Source organism: Ovis aries, chromosome 4, assembly GCF_016772045.2.
Source record: "Ovis aries strain OAR_USU_Benz2616 breed Rambouillet chromosome 4, ARS-UI_Ramb_v3.0, whole genome shotgun sequence".
In the NCBI taxonomy this organism is placed as follows: Eukaryota; Metazoa; Chordata; class Mammalia; order Artiodactyla; family Bovidae; genus Ovis; species Ovis aries.
The window spans coordinates 11192537-11210644 of NC_056057.1; the positions used below are offsets into that span (position 1 = coordinate 11192537).

The following is an 18108-nucleotide window of genomic DNA, read 5'->3' on the forward strand; positions in this document are numbered from 1 at the left end:
GCTGATGCTGATTATAATAATTATTATTATTTTGAGCAAGATAAGAAAGTGATCATGATCTTCTTGAGTTATAATGAAGGTCAATAATGAAGGTTGCTCAGTCATGTCCGACTCTTTGCGACCCCATGGACTGTAGCCTACCAGGATCCTCCGTCCATGGGATTTTTCAGGCAAGAATACTGGAGTGGGTTGTCATTTCCCTCTCCAGGAGATCTTCCCAACCCAGGGATTGAACCAGGTCTCCCACATTGTAGGCAAATGCTTTACCATCTGAGCCACCAGGGGAGTCTCTCTTGAGTTATACGATCATCTAAATTCCAAGCACTCACAACACTGAGCAAACAGAGCCTGTACTTGCATACTAGGAAAAGGAAACATATTGCTGCTGGAAGCCACAGGCCAGGTCAAAAATAAATGTTTTATATCACATGGTAAAATAAAAGAGGGATTCTATCCCAAGACCACCTTGATAAAGACCCACAGTTACTGCAGCTGCAAGGGAGAGTCCAGTCAAGGCAGCTCAGAATAAACAGAAGCCTAAAAAGCAAATCTGTTAGCACATTATTTCAAACCCCACCCCACCTCATAGCCATCTGCTTTCCAGAGATGGTCTAGAATTTCTTGAAAGGGAGAGATACACTAGCAGGGCTGCCGGCCCCCCTCACCCAGAGATCCCAAAAAAGGAGAGGCAGCAGCATGGGCCAGACTGGGACTCTGGCTTTCTTAGGATGAACAAGTAAGGCATACAGACAGAGTCCCCAAATAAAGCATAATTAGATTTATCTGTGAAAAACAGATTTTGTGAGATAAAATTGTTCTTACATTTTAACTTTGGCCCTAAAATGACAGAACTCAGATACCAAAGTTAGATGATACACCAAGATATGTATTTTCAAGGTAAATGTCCAAGAACCAATTAGACAACTGACCTACAGTAAATATTAAAAGAGTTGATAGCATGGAGCAGGGGTTGGCAACCTTTTCCTGTAAAGAGCCAGATGGCTGTGCAAATATTTTAGGTTTGTGGGCTATATGGTCTTGGTTGCAACTATTCAATTCTGTTGCAACACAAAAGCAGCCAAAGCCAGTATTTCAACAAGTGAGTGTGGCTGTATTCCAATAAAACTTTATTTAAAAGTAAAAGACAGGCTGGATTCAACCCACAAGCTATAGTTTGTCCACTGCTGGCATTGAGGAAGAGAGGATTTATGAAGAGGTTCTTTTGGTGACAATTCTCCATGTGCCATGAGAATCTCATCCTGAGCCTGGGAGGTGGGGAGAAGGCTTCAAGGGGACCATGTGAAGTGCTTGATGTATCCTCTTGACTATATGAGGCATGTTGTTCTCAAGACTGGACATTAGATGCACTCTGTACCAATGGTAGAACAAACATCCATAAGTGCTTCTCACGTACTTGTCTAAGCTGGTCTGAGTTCAAAAGGATCACCTGGGAAGGTAAGAGGACTTCAACCGAGACTATTTCTCTTAGAGCAGAACAAAACTTGGAACGGTATGGAAAGTGGCCCCAGAGAAATTATTGTGACTTGACCTTCTCAACTCTAAATTGAAACTATTTGAACAGAGGACTGTTTTATGCCAAGAATGAACAGATAAGTTATGAAGCTGAAATTTCATGCAGGAGCAAAGGAAAAACCCCCTCCAGTGAAAAAAGTTGAATGGGATTGTTGAGGCAAAAACAAACAGCATTTCTTGTTTGTTTTACAAATATTTTATAACAGAACACTTCAAAAGCACAGTCCAAAGAGAAGAGCAGAGTCTGATGACCTCTCATGTCCTCATAATACAGCACTTGTTAACTCAGGTTCAATCTTGTTGCAGCTATAATGCCCATTTACTCTCTTTTATCCATCTCCATATCCCATACACAGAATTACTTAGAAACATATCCAATGTCTGTATTTCCTTTAAATTGGAAGTAAGATCCAGAGGTTTGATTTGATTTGGGTTCATTTATTTGGTGAGACTGTCTCAGGGTTACAGTGTGGACTCCTATAGCGCTTCCAGGACACTAATGTCTGCTTCTCTCTCAGCAATGTTAGTACTGATCAGGATTTAGGACAGTTTGACTCATCTATTATAGTTCTTTATCAGCTTTTTTTTTTTTTTAAATCGGTTTTAGCAACCATTGATGATTTCCCAGGTCCATAATTCTATTAGGGAAAATGACATTTTGATTACCTCTCATTGGTTGTGCATTGGTTATATGTATACTTGCTAGAACAATGGGAGCCCCTGGATTGGGGACTCATTAGTCTTTTCACAAGAGTCCTTTTTATTCCTTAGCTTTGGAATTTTGCTGTATTTTTGTTTGTTTGGAAGCTTATGAGCTTCTTAGCTATAGAAACAAAATTCACTTCTGCTCAGTTGTCACCTACTTCATGAAAAGGAAGCCTGCTTCTCCAATCTACTTTGGTAAGATCTGCATACTTCTATGGGTATAACCTTCAGAGAACTGGTCCTCTGCTTTGAAAGATCCTTCGGTGCCAAGCACAGAGTACCTTCCCAGTCTGCCCAGTAAGATTAAATGTTGTTGCTGAGAGGTTTGCACCTTTTTTGTGAAATGGTTTTGCAGATATTGTAATGTCTTGGTACAATAACCATTGTCTTTTGATTCTGAAAAATTTTCACATCTAAGAAGAAAGTAGACAATCTTCCTCAGTCCATGCCTTGGTTGGTTAATTGAGGGAATGGCGGGTTTCTGTGCAGCTGGATGATGACATTCACTGCTTCCCATCCCTTCCATGCTGTTGTTGTTTAGTCTTTAAGTCGTGTCCTACGCTTCTGCAACCCCATGGAATGCAGCCTGCCATGCTCCTCTGTAGATGGGATTTCCCAGGCAAGAATATTGGAGTGGGTTGCCATTTCTTTCTCCAGGGGATCTTCCTGACCCAGGGATTGAATGCATGTCTCTTGTGTTCCTTGCTTGGCAGGCAGATTCCTTGCCACTGAGCCACGTGGGAAGCCCAATTCCATCCGTCTCCTTCTTATTCTGCCCTCAGTGGTGTTGTCCAAAGCAAGGAAGATATTTGATAGTTTTCACATCTCTCATTCCTTGCTTTTTCACCACAGTCTATGTGGGACTTACAACATGCTTATGAGGAAATATAAATACTGCATGCACAGGGCCAAAAAACTAGAGGCTGTATCTATAAATTTGCCAACTTAAAGTATGGTGGGAGAAGGAGAGGGTAGGACAAATTGAGAAAGTAGCAATGACATATGTACACTATCATGTATGAAACAGGGAACTAGTGGGAAACTGCTGTATAACAGAGGGAGTCCAGTTTGGTGTTCTGTGATGACCAAATGGGTAAAATGGGTGGGGGGCGGGGAAGAGGGAGACTGAAAAGGGAAGAGGTAATTATGACTGATTCCCAGAAGAGGCCACCACAACACTGAAAAACAATTATCCTCCAATAAAAAAAAATAAGTATACATCTTGGGTCTAAAAAATTAAGTGGTATTGTGTCCATATTCCTGGAGGGAGAAGGCCAAACTCTTAAATAATCTCAATGTCGTAAGCAAGTGGGCCTCCAATGGAAAATCCCAGGTAAAAAGATACTTTTTCTATGCTTCTACCACTTCTGAGTTGACCCAGAAAAGCAGGTGTGATGGGTATTGTGATTTTTTCATTGATTCCATATTCTATGTATAAACAGTTATTTCCAGCTCGTCCCTTTAACCGAAGCAAAAGCTCTTGGACTTTTTTCTCCTTCCATACATCTCCACTCTGCCACAAGGAATTAATATCAGCTGTCTTTTCAAAACATTGATCAATTTTTCCTTTGTGAACAAGTCTGTTCATATTGTTACCTTTCCCAAGAAAGAAATAGGCGATCGGTTGCTTTGTACGATACATATGCTTATATTGTCCCCGAAAAGAATTTTCCAGTGACCGAGCATACTTTTCCATTAGTCTAGAATCTTGATCCAGTTGTCGGTTTTCTGGCCAGAATAAGAGGGAAGCTAGGAAATAAGGTTCTGGATACTGATATGACATTCCTACTTGTTGTAAGACTTCTCGAAGCTGATCTTTCAGTTTTTTAATTAGCTTCACTATTTTGGAGGTCGGTTTAATACAGTAGAGAATGATGTTGGCCAGGATGAAATTTTGCTTTTCCTTTGGTGGGATTCTGACAGTGCATTGTTCAAAGAGAAAAGTATATTTTTTCATTATATCTTCCATGGTGTGTATAGCATCTTCTTGAACTTTGATAAGATATTCCAAGAGTCCAGAGAACTTGTCTGCTTTTAAAACTTCCAGGTTTCTCCTATAGAGTTCTACCTGAAGTGGCACACTAAGCTTTGGACAAAAATCTTTGTACTGTAATTCCTCTGAGGGGCCAAATATATCTGCATACTTCTTAAAATACCCAGCCACCTTTCTCCGAGTTTTGGCCTCTTCATTTTGCTTAATATTGTTCCTAGGTTTTAGAAGGACAAAGTATTCATCAAAAAAATCAAAGGACTTTTTCAAAGAAAATTTCAGATTGGTTAGGTAAGAAATAAAGTTCTTGAGGACTAATTTAAATTCATTGTTTGGATCTCCAGGAATATCTGTACTTCCTGATATAAAATTGATCATATCTCTTTTAGACAGTTCATTTTTACTGTCAAAAAAAGGAATGAACTGGAGAATCTGGATTGTGTAGAGCCCAACTTCTATCTCCCCTTGATAGCCAGCTATATTGTAAGTATCATACCGCCTTTTTGACTTCTGATAAAACCTTTCCTTAACTTCATACTCCCTATCCTCACTTTGCTGTTGAGATTCCTTGAATGCATTTGAGGCACATACTGCTAAATCCAAAAGGCCAGATAGCTCATCAACAGAAATGCTCCTGTTTCTTTCATTATCTTCTATCCACCATCTTATTTTACTTTTGAAGACTTGACCCAGTGTATCTGAGATATAAGAATTGCCAGGTTCTATCTCTTTTGCTTGATTTGCCCAATGTAGAGCATTGCGAAAGTCCTTCTCTTTAATGTAGAAATGTCTTGCCAACGCTTGGCAAATGAATGCATTTGGGTTGAACCGACGAGTACCTTCAAGTAATACATTTTGAACTGCCGCATTCCCTTCTTCTTTATGTAATGCTTCAATGAACGGGGAAAACCAAGTTCCTGTTTCACCTTCATTTTCATTGCGCTGTCTTGTGAGCAGCAGTGTTTGCACATCTTCTAAAAACTTGCTTCTTCCTATTCCAGTATCATAGAACAAATTTTCTGTTAGCATGTTCAGCATAATTTGACTCTTATCCAAGTCATAGCTTATCTTCAGTTCTTCCAGGGAACGAATGGCAATCAAAGGGTGAATAATGCGTACTCCACAGTAGTTCCCACATTCTACCACCTCTGTTTTTATTAGAATTGTAGAGTAGGTGCCCATTTTGTCTTCAAATTTTTCTGTTCCCCAGAAAGCTCTCTTGTTTGTGATTCCTAGGAACTTTTCACACTGTGATAGTGAAATGGTGGTATCTGGCACATATGAGTTAAGAAGGGCCAGAAAGGAAAAAAGCTTTGCTTCCTTGGTGGAAATATTTTGTTCTTTCAGGATATTCCTGACCACATCTTCGATGTACTTTTTATTAAAGTTGGTTTTCATAATCATGAAGGAATAAAAATCTTGAAAGTTTTTATGTTGGTCTTCAATTTCTTTCAATTTAAGCTCAAAAGCTCTCTGTTCCTTGGGAGACAATTGTTGTATTAAGGCAATACTGTCTGAGATCTTGGCACTTTTTCCAGGATTCTGTGATCTCCTGCAATTTAGGATGATCACTAGAGGTTTCTCATATCGAATATACTTATTAGCTACAGCTGTTTGAATAGAAGCTTGCAGAAGATAGACATTATCCTGTTCTTCAAAATCATCAACAAGCAGTAATATAGGTAAGTATTCCTGATTATTTGTTGTCCCATAGGTTATTAAATTAGTCACTTGGTCTCCAATTTCAGAAAAATCCACTGTCTTGTTTTTCAGCACAGCACATCTGAATTTCTTCCTTAGTTCCCAGAGAATATGCATAGCCAACGTAGTCCCACCGCAGCCTGGATGATGATACAGATGAATAATTTTGACACATGTCGGCTTAGAAGAATCTGCCCCTCTTTGAATCATTTCTTCAAGTTTCTCATATTTATCCCTTTTCACAAAAGGGGAAGAATAGTTTTCAGAAGAGAAGTAGAAATTCCACCATGTTACTTTGCCTCCTCGATAAAAATCTTCCTCTTTCGATGCTTTGAATTCAAGTAATTTTTTTTTGTCCTTCTCTAAGATTGTATCTTCACATTCATTTTCACAGAGAATTTCCAGAGCAGTCATGATGTCTTCTTCTCTTTTCAGAAGGACAGTAGATGAACCAATAGATGGTAAAAATCTCTTGGAAGATTGAGTCACAGATTTTAGCTTAAGAATAGTTCCATTTATTTCTTCAAGACTTAAAGAAGAAACACATTGGTTTGATAATTCATCTTGCTGTGTTGTTAATCTTGCTTCAAGTAGATCTTTCCATCTCTGACATATGCATGAATTTACACAAATACACAATATATTTTCCATTCCTTTGAGATCTTGGTAGAAAGCACAAAAGGTCTCAATGAGGGGGTCTCTTGGGTCATCAACAGAGGAGAGTAATAGAAATACCACCAAAAACTTCCCTCTTGGCATTATGTCTTCTTGGGTAAGAAATGAAATCAGCTTCCTGACTTCAGATGCTTTTTCTCTTTGCCAGGAACTTGCATCTAAGGGTTTATACTCTTCACTGTCAAGATCTAACCGGCCATTGCAGAAAATCCAGCTGAGTTGTTGATAAAGATTCAGACTAGTAATCTTCTCATTTGTGGTTTTCCCCTCCCCATACAAACTTGGGACCTGAAGATTTACTACTCGGGTTTCTTTGTATGCTTTGACCACACCGTTGCTCATAGATTCAGGATCAAACTCCAACACAGCAAACCATTTAATTTCCTTTAGGAAATCTAAGTGTTTGATTTGTGTAGGGTGGCATTTGTTTATTACAAGAATGTACCAGTCGTAGTATGAATTATCTAACAAATCCTGATTTCCTGTCAACAATTTAACAAGCTTTGGCCCCTCGCTCTCTTTTTTATTTGTTTTCACTCTGCATTTCTCTTCTGCCTCTTTCCTAGATTCTGCCAGTCTTTTCAAATCTAATTTAAATGCTTTGAAATCTGCGTTACTTTTCATGATGTCCTTAGAACTGGCCCCATCTCGCACAAAGACTGAGAATTTTGAACTTGGTTTCCATATTGTGTTGCTATAATTTTGCATTTTAATCTGGAAATAATCAACTTCACATTCAGAATATTTTGGAACAACATCCACTTCAATAACAAATCTGTCAGATAGAGTACTATTTGGCAGTAAAACTTCTACAAATCTTGGCTCTCGAATGCAGTTCTTTGCTTTTTGGACCTGGTGGTCTTCAAAATATTGGTGGATCATCAGATTGAAGTGGTCAATGAGGGCTTCCTTGGTGATGGTGGTAAATTCCACACCAACAATTGTTCCGTGAGGTTTGTCCTTGACTCCAAAATGAATGGTGCCATTGGTACGTGAGTTCATACAAGCAGAAGCAAATCGGAAAACCTCATTGCTAAATTTCATTTTAGCATCCTCTTCCGTGGCTGTTTCTGTGTTTGTGAAGGCTTTGAATTCATGTATTGGGTCAATGAGATTGAGTGGTCCTGTTTCAGGCTGTAGTTTAAAATTCAGTTTGTAACGATATGGATCACTGAATTCATCGAAAGGGTATGCCATGCATGTCGGTTCTGTGGATGGCTGCTTTTTCTTTGTGTCATCTATTTCATCTTCCATGAACTCATTTTTCAGTGGCTTAGAACCTTTAGTAACTGTACTCACTGTAGAGTCATTAACTATATCTGATTTCTTTTTATTCTTTTGTTTTGAAGTCCCTCCATCTTTCTCCTGTGTTTTAGGAACACTTTTACTGCCTTTTCCACTCTTACGTGTCTGGAAAGGATCTCCAGAGGATGTCTCCAGCAACTCTTTGAAGAGATGTTCTATTTGGATAGCTGGTCCAAATGTTATGCCCATAGCAACAAGGTCATCTTTAGCTAAGTACTTCAAGTTTGCACCATTCACATCTTGTGCAGTCAAAATTGCTCTGTGTTTTTGTTCAATTTTATGACTTTCTAACCACTGATTTACATCCTCTTTTGTCCAGTCATCTGTATTTTCTGGTAAGTTAAATTGTGCTGCCATTCTGATACCTATGTATAGAAAAAGAAAAATTATTTAGTATTTTTTATAAAGAAATTTAAAAAATAATCAGTTAATTTTTCAATTGACAATATATGTGTGTCCTAGAAAATTGAAAATGGCACAAAAGGATATACCTGCCCTCTAATGACCCTCTTGAGAGGAAATTACCATTATCAGTTTCTTCTATATCCTTCCAGAGAAATACTACCAAATAGAATTGTGTGAGCACTTTTTCCCATTCAAATGGCAACATACCATGCACAATTCTCTTGCTTGCCTTATTCATTAATTGCATCTTGGGGATACATATACATATATATGTGTGTGTGTGTATGTGTATGTGAGAGAGAGAGAGAGAGAGAGAGGGGTTTCATCCTCCTTAATGGTTATTTTCTATAATGTGTGTTAGCTCTATTGTTTATAAATATTCAATTCTGCTGTAGAAAATAAGAGAAACAAAAAAGGCTATATAAAACTAAAGAGAGATGGACATGTAAAATGAGAAATATTTATGAAGCAAGGTATAGAAGCAAATAGTTTGTGAAACATGTTATAATAGACATAGATAAAGTAAATAGAGCTGCTGCTGCTGCTGCTGCTAAGTCGCTTTAGTCGTGTCCGACTCTGTGTGACCCCATAGACGGCAGCCCATGTGAGTGTTAAACATAGTTAGGAAGAGACTGAAGGGCCAAATAGGTATTAAATATTCATGAAGCACTCTTGAAGCACTTTATATGTTTAAAATTTTAATTGGGTCACCTACTGTTGACACCCATTCTGATCTTTTGGGTCCTGTAATTAAGAAACATAAACAAAATCCTGAGTAGCTTATCAGGCTAGTTGATGAGTTAGAGCTGCAGTCAGGCCTACATGTCCCTCTGCATCTCTCTGATTGGAGCAAGTGGATGTCACTGACACAAGGTATCTTGTATTTGTTGATTTCCCTTGGAAAGACCTTAACTTTCATTCTCAAAACCACACAATCAGTGGAGAATGCTGACACTGCAGAGAGGGAGAGAGAGGATATATGAACTTGTATAACTCAGATAATAAGACCCTTCCAACCTTTTTATATCTTATCCCAAGTGTTTTACGCATCTCTTCCCCCTTTCTTTTTGTTGGATATTTAATTGATTTAATAAAGATGTTCCTCAAACACCTTAGATTGATCTGTGAGCCATTCAGTTTCATGACTTCTGGGATAGCTTGCTAGGTAGTGAATTTAGAAGCTACTATTGCATTCATGTAAATTTTCACATCATATTTGGTAATAGCTGATTCCTGGGCAGTAACAAATGGCATTACTATTTGGTATACAAATGGCAAGCTGCTATTTGGAAAATCATTGGCAATCTGGGTTACAAAATATAGCAATGGTTAGGGGGAAAAAATAGACAATAATAGTTAGTTTTAAGTACAACCCCAAATGGCTCAAAAATGTGAGCTTTAAGTACAGCTTAAATAGTCAGCTTTAAGTACAATCCAAAAATGGCTCCAAAAACATGAGCCTTCCTATAAAATCACTACAGGAGAATCAAATCAACAAAGAAGAAAAGCCTGGGGGATAGTGGAAAATAGACTATATAGGTACACTTTCATGAAATAATTAATACACAGGAATATTGCCTTCAAGAGGCAGATAAAAACTCAGGTTAATTTACTTTCCCTTCCAGACATAAAGCTGCCAGACCAATGGCCCAAGGTTAAAGCTATTATTCTCTGGTTAGTAATTCCTGTATTCATATTAAGTGAATAAAAGATACACCTTCAGTTCAGTTCAGTCACTCAGTCATGTCTGACTCTTAGTGACTTCATGAATTACAGCACGCCAGGCCTCCCTGTCCATCACCAACTCCCGAGTTCACTCAAACTCATGTCCATCGAGTCTGTGATGCCATCCAGCCATCTCATCCTCTGTCATCCCCTTTTCCTCCTGCCCCCCAATCCCTCCCAGCATCAGAGTCTTTTCCAATGAGTCAACTCTTCACATGAGGTGGCCAAAGTACTGGAGTTTCAGCTTTAGCATCATTTCTTCCAAAGAAATCCCAGGACTGATCTCCTTTAGAATAGACTGGTTGGATCTCCTTGCAGTCCAAGGGACTCTCAAGAGTCTTCTCTAACACTTGTTCAAAAGCATCAATTCTTCGGCACTCAGCTTTCTTCACAGTCCAACTCTCACATCCATACATGACCACTGGAAAAACCATAGCCTTGACTAGACAGACCTTAGTCAGCAAAGTAATGTCTCTGGTTTTGAATATGCTATCTAGGTTGATCATAACTTTTCTTCCAAGGAGTAAGCGTCCTTTAATTTCATGGCTGCCATCACCATCTGCAGTGATTTTGGAGCCCACAAAAATAAAGTCTGACACTGTTTCCACTGTTTCCCCATCTATTTCCCATGAAGTGATGGGACCAGATGCCATGATCTTCATTTTCTGAATGTTGAGCTTTAAGCCAACTTTTTCACTCTCCTCTTTCACTTTCATCAAGAGGCTTTTGAGTTCCTCTTCACTTTCTGCCATAAGGGTGGTGTCATCTGCATGTCTGAGGTTATTGATATTTCTCCTGGCAATCTTGATTTCAGCTTGTGCTTCTTCCAGCCCAGCGTTTCTCATGATGTACTCTGCATATAAGTTAAATAAGCAGGGTGACAATATACAGCCTTGACGGACTCCTTTTCCTATTTGGAACCAGTCTGTTCTATGTCCAACACAAAAACCGGCAAAGATATGCACAATTGATGGAAACTCTTACAATACTATGACAATCAGAGACCACAGAGATGCAATGCCTTCTTAAAAAGTTTAATTAGGTGAAATTTCTTTCAGTAATCTGGCCTATAGATACTAAGTAGCTCAAATTTAAAATAAGCTAGGGAAAGAGAGAAAGAGAAGAGGTGGGAAATTGTTTTAAGTGTACTAATTTTTAAGGTAAGCCCTTTTGTGGGACTATATCAAACTCAAAAACTATGCACCGAAGGACACAATGAGTAGAATGAAAAGGTGATTTGTGGAATGGGAGAAAATATTTGTAAAGCATAGATCTGATGAGGGGTTAATCTGGAATATGTTTAAAAAAATCTCCTACAACTCAACAACAACAAAACGAATAACCCAATTAAAAGTGAGCAAAGGACTGAAACATTTCTCCAAAGATGATATACAAACAACCAACAAGCACATGAAAAGATGTTCAACATCACTAATCATTAGAGAAATACAAACCTAAAACACAATGCTGTATCATTTCACATCTATTATGATGACTACTATTAAAAACCTCCAGAAAATAACAAGAATTAGTGAGGACAGTGTGGAGAAATTAAAGGTAACTTTGTGCACTACTGGGGGAATATGAAAAGATGCAACCTACACAACCTACCTTAAAAGAATGGTGAAAGGAAGTTCTCTAAACAGAAAGAAAATAATAAAAGAAGGAACCTTGGTACATTAGGAAGGAAAAAAGAACACAGTAAGCAAAAAACTGGTAAATAAAATAGACTTCTCTTTGGTTTTTAAAACTTATGTTTGATTTTTAAACCACTGTCTGATGTGGTTCTAAATGTATTTAGTGAAAATATTTAAGATCATTATACATGACAGGGTAAGGGGATATGAAGATTTCTATGCTTCACTCAAACTGGGGGGAAAAAAACCCCACTATTGAACTATCATAAGTTATGTATACATAATGTAACATCTATAGAAGCCAATAAAAAAGTTATACCAAGGTTCCTTCACACATACAAACTTGACAACTCAAATGAAATGGAACAATTCCTGAAAAAACAAACTTCTGTAGTCCATTTAATATGAAACAGATTATTTGAATGGTCCTGTAACTTAAAAGAAAACTGGATTTTTAATTTTAAAGATTTCCCTACAAAGAAAAATTTCCAGGTCTAGACAGATTCACTGAAGAATTCTATCAAACATTTAAAGAATTAACACTGATTTTATATAATCTCTTCTAGAACACAGTAAAAGAGGGAATTCTTCTCAATTCATTTTATGAAGCTGGTATTACCCTACTAGCCAAGCCTCTGCAAACCCAGCCTTGAGATGAGCTTCAATGAACCAAGACTCTGGCATCACCCTAGTAACAAGACAGTTACCGGAGACCCCAGGCTCAAAGTAGTCTCTTGCAGAATCAGGTTCCTGCCTTACTCCAGGACTGGGCCTGCTCCTATGAACCTAGGCTCTTTGTTTGCCCAGGTGCTGGGCTGGGCTCTATGGACACAGACTCCAGACTGGTTCCTTTGGAGTCAAGCTCCTGGCCTGCCCCAGATTCCAGACTGGATCCTGAGGACCCAGGCACATGGCCAGCCCCAGGGTCAGGCTGCACTTCATGGACCCAACCTTCAGGCCAGTATCAGCAGCCCCAGGTTTAGGCCAAATTCTCTTGCATCAGTCCATCACCAGGACTTCAGGGGCCAGGGTTATTACCCCATGGACCCAAATGCCAGCCCACCCTTATAAACCCAAGCACTAGTCCAGCCCAGCCACAGACCCAGGCACCAGGCCTGCCCACTTGAGGACTCCAGCATCAAGCTCATCTTCAGAATCTACCAGACAATTCACCTACAATCTCTGGACAAGGTGACTGGAGAAGGCCTTTTCCTGCCTAAGCCCAATCTGTGAAGACTACTTCTTCAAATGTGTAGACAACAATGCAAGGTCACAAGAGTTATGAATAATCAGTGAAACATAACACCATCAAAGGAAACTAATAAAGCTCCAATAAATGACCTTAAAGAATTGAAAGTCAATGAACTACCTGATAAATACTTTCAAATAATCTTCATACAAAATTCTGTGAACTACAATAAAACACACAAACAAAATTAGTAAAACAATGAATGAACAAAATGAGAGGTTCAACAAAGAAACAAGGGCCATTAAAAACAAACAGAAATCCTAGCATTGCAGAACAAAATGATTAAATTGAAGAATTCAATAGAAAGCTTCAATAGCAGACTCATCCAAGCAAAAGAATCAGTGAACTTGTGAAGACAATACATTTGAAATTATCCATTCAGAGGAGCAAAAAAATAAATAAATAAATAAAAAATAAAAAAATAAATAGAAAAAAGAGTGAAAAAAAAGCCTACGTGCATTATTGGATACCATCGAATGTTACAATCCATTCATTGTTGGAATCCAAAGAGAAGAGAGGAAGAAAAAGGCAGAAGGTTTATTTAAATAAATCATGGCTGATACAACCCAGCAATTCCACTGCTGGGCATACACACTGAGGAAACCAGAATTGAAAGAGACACATGTACCCCAAAATTCATCATAGCACTGTTTACAATTAGCTAGGACATGGAAGCAACCCAGATGTCCACTGGCAGATGAATGGATAAGAAACTTGTGGTACATATACACAATGAAATATTACTTAACTATAAAAAACAACAGACTTCCCTGGTGGCTCAGATGGTAAAGCCTCTGTCTACAATGTGGGAGACCTGGGTTCGAGCCCTGGGTTGGGAAGATAACCTGGAGAAGGAAATGGCAATCCACTCCAGTACTATTGCCTGGAAAATCCCATGGACAGAGGAGCCTGGCAGGCTGCAGTCTATGGGGTCGCAAAGAGTCGGACACGACTGAGCGACTTCACTTCACTTCATAAAAAAGAATGCATATGAGTCCGTTCTAATGAGGTGGATGAAACTGGAGTCTGTTATACAGAGTGAAGTAAGTCAGACAGAGAAACAAAAATACAGTATATTAATGCATATATATGGAATTTAGAAAGATAGTAATGACAACCCTATAAGCAAGACAGCAAAAGAAACACAGATGGAAAGAACAGACTTTTGGACTCTGTGGGAGAAGGTGAGGGTGGGATGATTTGAGAGAACAGCATTGAAACATGTATATTACCATGTGTGAACTAGATCGCCAGTTCAAGTTCAATGCATGAAACAGGGCACGCAAAGCCAGTGCACTGGGACAACCCAGAGGGATGGGGTGGGGAGGCAGACGTGAGCGGGGGTTTGGGAAGGAGGGACACGTACACCTGTGGCTGATTCACGTCCACGTATGGCAAAAAACACCACAATATTGTAAAGTAATTCACCTCCAATTAAAAATTAAAAAAAAACAAACAAACAGAAGTCATGTCTGTGAACTTCCCAATTGTTGGGGATGGGGTGGGGGATGGAAATTTGGACATTGACGTTCCTGAAGCTCATAGATTTCCCCAAGAGTTTTGATACAAAAAGATCTTCTCTAAAACACATAATAAGACTAAAATCAAAGACAAAGAATTTTAAATGCAGCAAGAGGAAAAAATCCCACATACACAGGAACCTGCATAAGACTATCAACAGATTCCTCAGCAGAAATCTTACAGGCCAGTAGAGAGTGGGATGACATATTCAAAGTGCTGAAAAACAAGTGTTAGCCATGAATACTAAAGAAACTTTCAAGTTGTCCTTCAGAAATGAAGGAGAGATAAGGACTTTCCCAGACCCAAACAAACAAACTGTAGACTTATTCACCACTAAACCTATCTTACAAGAAATGCTAAAGGGAGGTCTTTGAGTTGTAACAAAAATATGCTGACAAATGAAAAGAATATGAAAGCATGACACTTACTGTAATGATGAAAATATAGTCAAATCTAGAACACTCTAGTACTGTAATGCTGGTAGATAAATCACTTTTAACTCTGATATAAAAGCAAAAGACAAAAGTACTAAAAATAACTGTGAGTAAAATAATGTGTTAATGGATACAATATGAATAAAAGATGTAAACTGTGGCATTAATAACACAAAGTGTGGAAGGAGAAGTTAAGTTAAAGTGTAGAGTTTTTGTATGTGGGTGAAGTTAAGTTGTTATAAACTTAAAATAGACTGTTATGTCTATAGGATGAATAATGTAAAGCTTCATGATTACTACAAGTAAAAAGCCTGTAGTAGATATACAAAGGGCTTCCCAGGTGGTGCTAGTGGTGAAGAACCTGTGTGCCAAAGCAGGAGACTTAAGAGACTTGGGTTTAATCCCTGGGCCAGGAAGATCCCTGGAGGAGGGCATGGCAACCCACTCCAGTATTCTTGCCTGGAGAATCCCATGGACAGGGGAACCTGTCAGGCTATAGTCCATAGGGTTGCAGAGTTGGACATGACTGAAGCAACTTAGCACACAAGCATGCACAGATATACAAAACAAACATAAAAAGAAAGGAGTCAAAGCATACCTCTACAAAAAGTCATCAAATCACAAAGGAAGACAGCAAGAGAGGAAGAAAGAAACAAAGGAATTACAAAGCAGCCAGAAAACAACAAACAGAATGGCAATAGCAAATCCTGTGTGCCTGCGTGCTCACTCAGTAGTGTCTGACTCTTGGCAACCCCATGGACTCTAGACCACTAGGGCCCTCTGTCCATGAAATATTCCAGGCAAGAATATTGGAGTAGGTTACCATTTCCTGCTCCAGGAGATCTCCCTGACCCTGGGATCAAATCCATGTCTCTTGCATCTCCTGAAGAGAGAGATTCTTTACCTCTTTACCTATCAACAATTACTTTAAATATAAAAGAATTAAATTATCCAATCAAAAGATATAGTGTGTCTGAATGGATTTAAAAAAATCAGATCGGACAGAGATATGCTCTTTTCAAGAGACTCATTTTAGTCTTAAGGACATACATGCACTGACAGTGAAGGGATGAGAAGACATATTCCATGCAAACAGCAATGAGAAGAAGGCAGGAGTGGTTACAATTGGACAAGATAGACTTTAAGTCAAAATGGTCAAAAGAGACAAAGGTTACTATATAATGATAAAGTGGCCAATTCATCAAGATGATAATATATAATGCACCAAATATTATATATATATATATATATATATATATATTGCACCAAAATTTAGGTACTTCAGCGTACCTAAAAATAGAGCAAGTATTAGTAAATCTAAATGGGAGAAATAGACATATACAATAATAGTAGGTGACTTCAATATCCCAGGTTTAACAATGGATAGATCATTCAGACAAAATATCTATAAGGAAACAGCATACCTAAACAACACCATAGGTCAAATGGATCTAACAGACATATTCAGTACATTCCATCCAAGAGCAACAGCATACACATTCTTTCAACGTACACATGGAACATTTTCCAGGATAGATCTTATATTAGTTCACATAAGAAGTCTTAACAAATTTAAGAAACTTGAAGTCCACATCAAGTATCTTTTCTGACCACAATGATATGAAACTAGAAATCAATAATAGAAGGAAAGTTGTATAATTCATAAATATGTGGAAGTTAAATAACATACTTCTGACCAACCATTTGGTCAAAGAATAAGTCAAAAGGGATATCAAAAAATATCTCGAGACAAAAGTGGAAACACAACACACCAAAACTTATGAGATGCAGCACAAACAGTTATAAGAGAGTAGTTAATAGTGACAAAGGCCTACATTACGAAAGATCTCAAATAAACAGCCCAATGTTATACCTCAAGAACAAACTCAACCTAAAGTTCACAGAAGGAATGAAATAAAATCAGAAAAGGAATAAGTGAAATAGAAACTAGAAGAACCATGGAAAAGGTCATATTTTCCCACTGCCAGACCTCTGGACTGGAAGGACTGATGTGGGGCTCAGAATCTCACTCTCATGAGAAAACCTCTGTAATATAATTATTCTCTTATCTGTGGGTCACCCACCTGGGGGGATGGGCTTTAGTTGTTGTTATGTCTTTGGTTGTAGAGGATCTTTTCTAGTAGGTTTCAGTGTTTTTCAATGACGGTTGTTCTGCAGATAGTTCTTCAGATGGTGATTTGGGTGTGTTCAGAAGGTGAGCTTAGGGTCCTTCTACTCCACCATATTCAAAAGAAGATCTTCGTATCAATACCAAGTTTCTTAAAAATAGTTTGTATCTCGAAGCAGCAGGGCATGAAGGAAATAACACTGCAAAGAGAAAAGAAGACCAGCCAAGTCAGTGACTGAGGCATCACTCTTCTCTTGCTACTAAGAGCTATTGTTTTGTAACATGAACAAAATTGACAAACCTTGAGCTAGACTAAGAAACAAGTAGAGAAAACTCAAATATGTAAAATTACAAATGAAAGAGAGATGTTACAACTGATATCACAGAAATGCAAAGTATATTAAGAAACCACTGTGAACATTTATATGCCCCAAATTGGACAATGCTAGAATAAATAAATAAATTCTTAGAAACATACAAACCATCAAGACTGAATCATGACTAAAGAATCTGAACAGACCAATGAGGAAGGAGTTTGAATCAGCAACTGAAACCTCCCAGACCAATAATGAGTAAGCAGTTTGGATTAGTAATTGAAACCTCACAAAAAAGGAAAAATCTCAGACCTCATGGCTTCACCAGTGAATTCTGCCAAATATTTAAAGAAGAATTAATGTTAATTCTTAAATTCTTCCAAAAAACAGAAAAGGAGGGAACAGTTACAAGTACATTTTATGAGGCCAGCTTAATGATGATTCCAAGGCCAGTGAAGGACAGTACAAGAAAAAGGAAGTTGCAGACCAATATCACTGATGAACATAAATGTAAGAATCATCGACAAAATACAAGCAAATGAAGTTCAACAGAACATTATAAGCATTATAAAGATCATATACCATAATCAAATGGGATTTATCTCTGGGATGCAAAAATGGTTCAAGATATGCAAACCAATAAATGCAACATATCACATTAAAAGAATGAAGGATAAAAATCATATGATCTCTCAATAGATCCAGAAAGAGTATTTAATGAAATTCTTTACTTGTATTATATGACAAAAATTCAACAAATTTGGTATAGAACGGTGAGGGGTTATT

General features: G+C 38.1%; 1 protein-coding gene across 7 annotated transcripts in view; it reads right to left on the reverse strand.

Annotated features, from left to right (window-relative positions):
- Nucleotides 1–1104: 1104 nt before the first annotated feature.
- Nucleotides 1105–18108, reverse strand: part of LOC114114485 (sterile alpha motif domain-containing protein 9) — an 81883-nt gene continuing 64879 nt past the window's right edge. For all 7 annotated transcript variants that reach the window (XM_042248377.1, XM_042248374.1, XM_060414459.1 and 4 more), the window contains 2 exons: nucleotides 16965–17208; nucleotides 1105–8274 (listed from right to left, as the gene is read on the reverse strand). In XM_042248377.1, the coding sequence (XP_042104311.1) occupies nucleotides 3521–8266 (4746 nt within the window). In that variant the 5' untranslated portion in view covers nucleotides 8267–8274; nucleotides 16965–17208 and the 3' untranslated portion in view covers nucleotides 1105–3520. The remainder of the gene's footprint in view (nucleotides 8275–16964; nucleotides 17209–18108) is intronic.